Below are 9,709 nucleotides of genomic sequence, written 5' to 3' on the forward strand. Positions count from 1 at the left end.
CTACACAATAAGCCTGACTCACAACAACATATAATGAATGTGTTCTAATAAGAAATCCGTGGCACATAAATTAAATTCTATCTGGAGTCATAGGCTATCACTGTTTAACTGTTACCTATTCTTCATTATAAATGTATGCTTGTGTTAATTGCTTTGACCTGTTGTCAGTTTGCTAAACCATGTAAATTCTGTACATTTACACGTGTGATACTTCCTTTTTTAACTTTCAGACTTGAGTGAGGCAGAATAACAGGTGATTAACAATAAATCTGGATTCCTAACAGCATAATTGTCAAATTAAAAATTAATTTGAATTAATTGCAAATAAACTGAATTCTACCATTTGCTACCTATTGTTACCTATACCTTAATTATATATGCTTATGTTAACTTTGAAATCGGTTACCTTTACTAAACCAATATTTTCTCTCTCTTTTTTTCAACTTTCAGAGTTAGGCAGACTAACAGGTGTCCCACAATGATTTGTCAATTGACTACACACAATAAGTTTGGACTTGCAACAGCATAATAACTGTATTGTAATATATATTTGACGTCCTACCCTCTGCTGAATTATTTTTATCCTCGGTGGGGACAAAAATGTATCCCCCCCGCCCAAAGTATTTTCACCATTACATCGTAATTATTAGGAAGTAATAACAAACCAAAATACACAGAGTCCGTGTTTATTCTGCTTGTGCTGTGATTTTGATACCGGGAGCGAGTCGCGCCCACAGAAAGCAGTTTTATTTTGAAAACCAACCGGATTTTCTTGCATTCCAAAAGATCGACTTCCGGCCCGCCAAAATAAAAGATACAGTCAGTCAAATGAATTAAAAAATGAATGAAAAGAATCCAGAGCAGCATATCCTCATATTTTACAGGATCACAACCAAAAAATCCCGAGAAAAAATGCGACGGAAGATGAAACAAGATCTGACATTGCTGATTGCAGCTCCCATGTTTTCTGTTAAACTGATATCGAGAAAGAATTAAAAAAATATGAATTTTGTTTATTTATTTTTATTTAGCACATTTAAAAACAATATTAGGAGAAAATATTTCTGCAAATGCAGTGGTTCAGTTCATGTTCAAAATAGGCCTACCGCCTACGTTATGTAGCTTAAGTGTAAGGTTTACACAAGAAACAAGTTTTCATATAGCCTATACTGTTGGCCCGCTGTTGTGTGGTAATTTTTCGGAATAAAAATATTTCTCAAAATTATCCCCCCCCCCTCTGGTTTTTTCACAAATCGCACCCTGGTTATATCTATGTGTGTTAAACAGAGATAATGGTCCACAACATCCAGGATAATTGGGTTTTTCATCTGAGTTTCTACTTGGAGGTATTTTGTAGGTGATTGTATATTTTCTAACCATTTGTTTGTTGTAGTGCAGAACAGATCATACACAATTATTTTTAAAAATGCATTTGATATATAGGTAGTTAAACATGTGCTACTATGACTATGAAGGTACAGTTTAACTGTTTTGAATAAAAATGAAATCGGTGTTTCAAATTGGTAAAGTACCTACACCGGCTTTAGCGAAGATGCAGAAACAACCAAATTTATTCTCCCTCGCCACGTGTTTCTGATGGCGTTTCTGTTGGCTTTTCTGTATCTGCATCATTTATCTGCTCTGTTCTTTGTAGTATCTCCATATGTGCACGGTCAGTTTTCCCAGGGTTGAAAAACGGAAACACTTCCTTAATAAACACAGTGGCCAAAGAGCCGATTAACCTTTCATCTTCCACATCATAAAAAGAAAGCACTCCCTTGTCATAATCCAAATACACCCCAACTTTTTTTGGTCTCGACTGAATGGGGAGACATATCCTTGGCTCTGTGTTAAACTGTAAAGTGTTTTCTATTTCGGGAGAAGAAGACAGAAACCAGAACCCGTTGGATGTGTTTGGAGAAAAATCTGATCTCCGAGGGATTTCAGCTTCACTCGTAACTCCTATCCACCAGGACCTTTTGGGCTCTGGGACGTTTACATTTCCCAAAGAAACTTCCCAGTAGTGCTGTCCGGAGGAGAAGCCCGGCGTTCCTTTGATAGCTGTGAGACAGGTGACTTCATCTCCATCTGGAAAATCTTTACCACTGTCCCTCACTTTATTACCTCTCATTGTGATGAATTCATTTTTTGGGTCCTCAAGTTTAACATTTACTGTTGAAGATTGAAAATCTGATTAGAAACACCCACAAAACAGAGACAGAAAAAAACAAAATAGGTCAAATTAGATCAATTATTACCGTAGCACTGGCGAGCTGCTGATAGCGTTTGATTCTCTGTCGAGAAACAAGAACATAAAACAATTAATATGCAAAGTTCTGTTTTGATTTTGAGAAAATTGACTTCACTCATGTCTTACCTTTAGGTAAAAGTACTTCACTCTCTGAAAAAAAGAGAAAAAAAGAATTTATTGTTTGCTAAATTCATGTCGTGAGGAGTACAATTATGATTGTTAAATGTCATCAGTGTCAGTAGTTTTGAAAAGAAATTTGTAATTTAAAAAAAGGCTATATAATGTGCTGAATTAACATTGTTAAAGAAAAAGTGTCACAATCTGAGAGGCTTTTTGAAATCTGGGCTTGTGAAGTCATTACACTTTAGGTGCAGAAGTATCACATGTATGCAAGTTTTACAGAAATGCTGGGAAGAATTCTTGAATCTGTTTTTTTCTTACCTTCATTGGAGTTAGTGATTTTAATCCCTGAAACAGAAAAGTAAAATGACACAGTTTCATTTCAGATAGTTTCCATAGCTTACTCTCATCCGTTTAAGGATCTGTTTAAGAATGTCATCAATTACCTGTATTTGTTTCTGAATTTATATTTGTTTATGTATTGGGTGTTTAAAGATTAAGAGTGCAAACTTGACGTTTACATAACAGTTATAATTGAAGCAGTATTTGGATTTACAGGAATATTCTGTTAAAACCACCACAGGTCTATGGTTAGATAATAAAGTGAGCAAACTTCCATTAGGACCAGAACAATGGCAATTAAAGCAGTTTTGAGTTGAAAAAGAACATGTATTTGCAAAAAAGTATGTACTTGTGTGAAATTAGAATTTGGGGCATTTGACTTACACCAAAATGAGTTGTTATTTTAAGCCACTGTCAAGACTAAAAAAAGTGGGGATAGGGTCCATACAGGCAAACCCTTTCAACTTTGTATGTTTACAAAAAGCATACAAAAAGTACAGTTAGTTCAGGCATCTCTGCCTGGTCTTGTAATAAGTATAAGTTTCAAAGTCTGAATTTGGTAAGTTCCTATATTTACAGATTATGGCTACACTTTTAAAATGTTGTCATTTAGTTCATGTATTTTGACTCAGAAATGTACCTTTCTTTTTGAAGTACACAGCTCTTAGTACAAGGCCGGCTAATACGATACTGAAGAGTATCCCAAAAGCCACCCATCCACCTGACAAGGAGTCTAAATAAAAAAATTAGAAAAAATCTGAATTGTTGTTCTCCTGATTTCACACTAAAATAGATACAGCTGTTGCAAAGATGCTTCTAATTTTCATTACCCCTTTGATAATGTTCCAGACGCATCCTGGCCCTCTGCATGTGCTCATCATGGAGGCCAACTGAGCAGGACACCTCAGACGACGTGGGGACAGTGACCCAGCTCCGGGCCGAGTACAGACCCGACGAGAGCCTGCTGTACATTGGATTTTCACGGTTAAGATCTTTTGTTCCGTCCGACCAGCGTAGCACCGGCTGTGGATACCAGCCCTCAGATTCACAGCTCACATTCACCACATTATCTTCTTTCCACACTGCAGACAGAAGCGGGGGGTTTCCCGTGACTGTAAACAGGTGAAAAAAAGGGATCAACATTTGATGAAAAGTTCCCTTGTTTAATTTTGTGAACTCATTCCGCATTCATTTTACTCACCTGTGACACTCAGACTTGCAGTTGTGCTATCATGTGAGAAGTCCCTGCTGATGTAACACGTGTAAACTCCTTCATCTCCAATAGTAACGTTTACCAGCTTCAGGCTGACATCACCCGTCTTCAGCCCTCCGGACGCTGCGTTTTTTACGCCAAATGAGACTCTGCCATTATATGAAGATTCCTGGGTTTCATGGACAAATTTTCTTGCCTTGCGAAGCATGACAGGGGTATCAAAGCAATCGCCACGATACCATCGAACCTCCAGATCTTCAGCACTTTGGGATGGATTGACCCAGCAGGGTAATGTCGCTGTTTGGCCTTGTTCCACTGAGTTGTGAGACCTAGCAGAAACTGTGATGATCTCTGAAACTGTAACATAAATGTTGGTTTTATCAATCATCTTATGATTTGCTTTTTGTTGATGTTAATATTTTATTATATACATATTATAAACTGTACTACACGGCTCACATTCACCACATTATCTTCTGTCCACACTGCAGACAGATGTGGGGGTTTCCCCTTCATAATATAGTGGTCCATTTTATACTGTAATGTTATCTGAAGACATGTTATTCTTATGTGATGCCACATCTGTTCATTACTTTTAAAGTTAACCTTTTGAGGAACTCACAGATAACACCTATTTTCCAAATGATAAGTTCTGGATGTGAAAACAAATCTTAATGAAAGAAACACTTCCTTTTGCCACTCCAGCGTGAGAAAAGGATCTTTTGTCACAAGCTAGGGTTTCTAATTCTTTTTGTTTCCATTTGTTGTTTGATTTATACATTCTGTTTTCCATTTTGTTGTTTGACTATTTTGATTTTAGGGGTTATATTTGTTGATGTTTTGTTTTTTTGGTACAGATTTTGTGTCACCCGTGTCTCCTTGTTTTTAGAAATTATCTCATCTGTTTCATGATTACATATTGTCCTGTCTTTACTCCTTCCCCTGCGAGTCCATTCACATTTTGTCCTCCATCCTCTTGTGCTTCTAAATGATGCTCGCCTTTGTTTGGAGTTTGAAGCATTTTGTTTAATAAAAGACATTTATAGACATGCTGCCTCCCCATTTCCTCCATTTTGGCTCCTACTATTCATGAGATCTAGGGCAAACACTGATTATGAAAATAAATCGAAAATGAATGTTTCATTGGTAGTTTAGGACAGATTTGAGAGGGCAAGAAGCTGCTCTATGTAGTAATACAACATTTGATCACATGGGTGCGACAGATCAAAATAAATTCATTTGTCAACCAGTGCGATTACAAACTGTAACTCAAGTGGGAAAACGTGGTGTTACAAGCATAGTAGAGTATTGTTTTGGAGCCAAATCAAGGCCAAAAGTTTTGCTAATTTGAAAATAAAATTTGAACCTGAAAATCCTTTTTTACGGTTTAAATTTTTTTTTTCGGTATCAGATCTTTTTTTCAGTTTCAGAACTTTTTATTTCAGTTTCAAATCTTTTTTTCAGTTTCAGATCTTTTTTTTCAGTTTCACATCTTTTTTTTCAGTTTCACATCTTTTTTTTCAGTTTCAAATCTTTTTTTTTCAGGTTCAGACTTTTGGCCCCGATGTGGCGTGGGGGGCGTGGCATCAACTGAGAGGGGCGTGGCATCATGAGTGACAGCATAAGGCCCTGACACACCAACCCGACGTCGCCCGCTCTCTGCCGACTGCTGTGTCGGCTCGTGTCGCCTGGGTCGGGGTGGGTCGGGCTCACTAGACACACCGCGAATACGACACCCGACGGCCTGACTAGCACGTACGTTCTGCGCATGCGTGAGAGGTAATTCCCCTCCATACCAGCAGGCAGCGGTAGTCTGTATTCAGGGGCTCAAGGAGGAGGACAGCGCTTTTTTTTTCAAAGCTTTATTGTGAAAACACAAGTGCAGACAAACAAAACTCTGGAGAATTACCGCTGGCTGAAATAAATCATTTAGGAAGATAAATGTTGGTTTAATAGATGAAATCTAACAGTTGTAGCTACGCCTGTTAAGAAATTTGCTCCGAAAATTTCGGGATTTTGTGCCTGCCTGCCGGCTCGGGAGCTGATTTATGGTTGCGCGTTAAATCAACGCAGAACCATAAATCAGCCTTTATTCTGGCGCGGTAACTTTTATATTGGCAGGACAAAACGCAAACTGAAGGTAAGATTGGCTGAACACAAACATGCTATAAGAACTGGCAACCCACTATATCCAATGGCAGTACATTATAAAGAAGCTAACCATGGCAGCTGTGATTCTTTAAAGATATCTGGCATAGAGCATATAGAAAACTCAATAAGGGGTGGAGACAGATTAAAAAAGCTCTTACAGAGAGAATCATTCTGGATCTACACATTGAAAGCTATTACTCAGGTCTGAATGGTGAACTGGACTTCTCACCTTTTTTGTAAGTGTTGGGGCTCCCTGTTTAACATCACATATAGTTTATCTTTTGTTTGATTAATTAGTCCTCCTATATATTTTTGGTCTGTTATTTTGAAATATTTTGTCTACTTTTAGATGATTAATAACTTTAGAAGATTTCCTTGAAACATTTTTCTAATTTGGTCTATTTTCCTGCTTTGAAACATTTGGGAGGTTTTCTTTAGCCTTCAAAGCATTTGAAAAGTGTTACTTTATAATTTCTTTTTTGATTGTCTTTTGTATTATTACTGTTCGTATTGCTGTTTGTTACTTACTTTGCTGCTTATGCTGATTGGTTGTTTGGTCTCCTCTGCATCTGATTGATGTGCCTGTTTGTTCCTACCAGGTTAATAGATACCACCTGAGTTGACCATGTGACTGCTTACCTGAGCTGATCATGTGACTTCTTACCTGTGTTTAAAGAGCTGCCTGAAGGAGACCCCTCTGTCTTTGCTATCTGCCTTGAGGAAGGCCTACATGGCCGAAACATGTTGGCATTTTAACTTTTTCTAGGCATTTTAACTTTTTCTAAGCCATGATTTAATAAAGGCCTTTTATATTTTTCTAACTTCTTCAGTGCCTCGGTTTTTCTAAAAGAGCGACATCGCAGGTTAGAAGTAAAGGCAACAACACGCAGGGAATAAAAGCAGCTTCAAAAACTGTAGCAGACTAAGACGACCCTCATTGCGGGTGGAAACCTCCGCACCTTGTAATTCCCGGCTCGGACTGTGGTACAACATTAAGATGGGAACAAAATCTACAGCTGCTTTTCTCAGATCAGAAAACCCGATGAGTTTCCAGCATTGAACTTGACGACGGAACGGCAGCAGCAATCTGTCCAAATGTCCGCTGTTGCACAAACTATATAGACCTACTACTTTCATTTTCAGTTTTGAGGAATTATGGACGGATCCCCCTCCAGCAGCAGGGACCGCGGATTCAGGGCAGGAAATGATGATATACACAGTAATATTAGACCACTTTTTGTGGTCTGGTCTCGGACAACTGAGATGCACTTGCACACCAAGGTGAAACAATCTTGTGATCACCAGTTATTCCTTTTGTTAATGTAGTTTTGTAAACTATTTGTATTTTGCATTTGATTTAATGTTTTGGTGCATCTACATGTGTCTGTATTTAATAACAGTATTGTGTTTATAATGGCTTGTTTGAATAAATATAAATAAAAAAAAAAATATGTGTATATATATATATATATACACTGTGCTGCATGGGGATGCTCAAATCGGTCAGATAAAGGCGTCCGTATGGTTGGCTTCCCCAAAGACAGGCACAGATGAAAAGCCAGCCTGGGTGGCTAAAGTTGGAAGGAGCAATTTAGCCGTGACAGACAAAGATTTTAACAACAAAAAAATACGTGAGGTAATCACATTCCAACAATGCATTTGCACTTTTGCACACTTTCAAATACGAGACCATTAGGAAATTTGAGCCTTTTTTTTTATTAAAAACATAGAAGAAAGAACAGGAAAACAATTAACAAACCAAGGGAAGTTAGGTTGCAAACTGGAGGGAAAAAATTAGAGGAAAAAACAAAAGATGTAACTTGGAAGCAAGACGCAAGACGAAGCAAGACCTAAACAAAGTTGAATATCAGGCAACCCCAAAACAGCTGAAGGTGCTTCAGGACAGTGCTGGACCAGGACAGTGCTGGACCAGGGCAGAGAGTGATGCTCTGCTGTCTCTCTGCTTCCTTCTGGACTCTGCCCTCCTCCTGCAACCCAGGAGAGGAAATACAAGTATCAGTATTAGTACCAGAACTACAACAGTACACAGTAGACACCTAGTAACGTTTACGTGATTTGGTTGTTTATCCAGTTATAATAGTATAATGATCTCTTGAAAAAAAAAAAAATCAAGTTGTCTAATACACACCACAGTAATGACATGAATTACATTAAACAGAACCACAGTCAAGTCAGAGCAATGCGGTGTTGAGAGACATTAGGAGACCGTCCTCATCCTCATAAGCTTTACCTGTCATTCCGCAGCCTAAATGATATTAAATTGATGTATAACTGCAATCACACTCCCTACACATTAACCTTGCTACTAGTATAAATGGACAGGGTTGTTATAGTCTGTTCAGAGAGCAGAATTTAGTTATCAGCCTGTTGCACGGGTTGTTATGGTTATCTAGTGTGCTAGCCTAAACTTTTACCTGTTAATATTCTCTAAATCCTCTAATCTATACGGAGAAAATACGCCAACATATTAATTACTCGTGTCAATTTAATTCCGATGCCCCACTGATACGAAAATGTCATTCTTTAAACGTTTTACCTCGAACAAGTGTTGCTCCTACCAGCTCCTCCATTGAGCAGCAGTTAGCTTGCGCTAACTTCCGGGAACTTCCGAGGGGCTCCATGCTCCGCCATTGCTGTGAAAAAACTGAACCATTGCAGTGAATGGAGTTGTCACCACTCTCTCTCTATAGTACTCTAGGTAAATCTATCTATGGAGGTTAAATGAGTTCAAGATTTTACTTTTTGTTTTGCTTGGTCTTTTGAATGGTGACCTTTTCTCATTTCCTTTGCCATGATTTTCACTATATCTCCAAAAGCTAGTTTCTTCATTGTCAATGCATCACTTGGTTGAATAAAATGAAAAAATGATACCCAGTTTTCCTAGGAGATGGGAATCCAGTGTTACTGCGGCCGACTTCAGGGGATAGTCACTAGAGACTGTGAGAGCTGGGAGATACTTAAGCCTGAATTATGGTTCTGCATCAAACCAACGCAGAGCACACGCCGTCGCCGTGACGCCGTCGTGAACCCTTAGGACTTAAGCTTGAGTTATGGTTCTGCGTCAAAACGATGCCGTGCCTACGGCGTGTGGTTTGCGTGGACGCCGTCACTGACACCGTCACTGACACAACGGAGAAGTCCTAAGGGTTCACGACGGCGTCACGGTGACGGCGTGTGCTCTGCGTTGGTTTGACACAGAACCTTAATTCAGCCTTTCTCCGTCACTCCATTTGGTCGTGGTGCAGTACCCCCCGTGACCGCTAGTTAGCGATCTTTTTCTGAATAGTTTATCCGACTTTTTCCGGTCACAGTGAATCAAAGAGATAAGGACAACTATTGTGCAAAAAACAAAAACAAAAAAAATCACACATACACAAAGAAAAGAGCGCTGAAAGTTCACGACTGCTTCAAACGGGAAACCGGAAATGCGTTGCTACCAAGCGAACCAATCACAGCCTTCTCCGTCTGCGTGTGGTCTGCGTTGCCTCAACGTCGCCTCAACGTCGCCTCAACGTCGCCTCAACTTTTATTTTCTTAATGCCTTGGGTCTTGAATAGTCACAGCTGCATTTGTATCATGAGAATTAAAGCAGCACAATGTAACTTTCAGCT

The 9,709-nt window shown here is 38.9% G+C and overlaps 1 protein-coding gene across 1 annotated transcript; it reads right to left on the reverse strand.

Annotated features, from left to right (window-relative positions):
* Positions 1-1,283: 1,283 nt before the first annotated feature.
* LOC133424821 (butyrophilin-like protein 3) lies at positions 1,284-4,314 on the reverse strand. The gene is made up of 4 exons (XM_061715346.1): positions 3,915-4,314; positions 3,544-3,825; positions 3,354-3,446; positions 1,284-2,190 (listed from the first exon to the last, which is right to left on the reverse strand). Exons 1-4 carry the CDS (start codon positions 4,312-4,314, stop codon positions 1,571-1,573), a joined length of 1,395 nt encoding a protein of 464 aa, XP_061571330.1. The 3' UTR covers positions 1,284-1,570.
* Positions 4,315-9,709: the final 5,395 nt, after the last annotated feature.

The sequence above is a fragment of the Cololabis saira genome, chromosome 24, assembly GCF_033807715.1.
Source record: "Cololabis saira isolate AMF1-May2022 chromosome 24, fColSai1.1, whole genome shotgun sequence".
Taxonomy (NCBI): domain Eukaryota; kingdom Metazoa; phylum Chordata; class Actinopteri; order Beloniformes; family Belonidae; genus Cololabis; species Cololabis saira.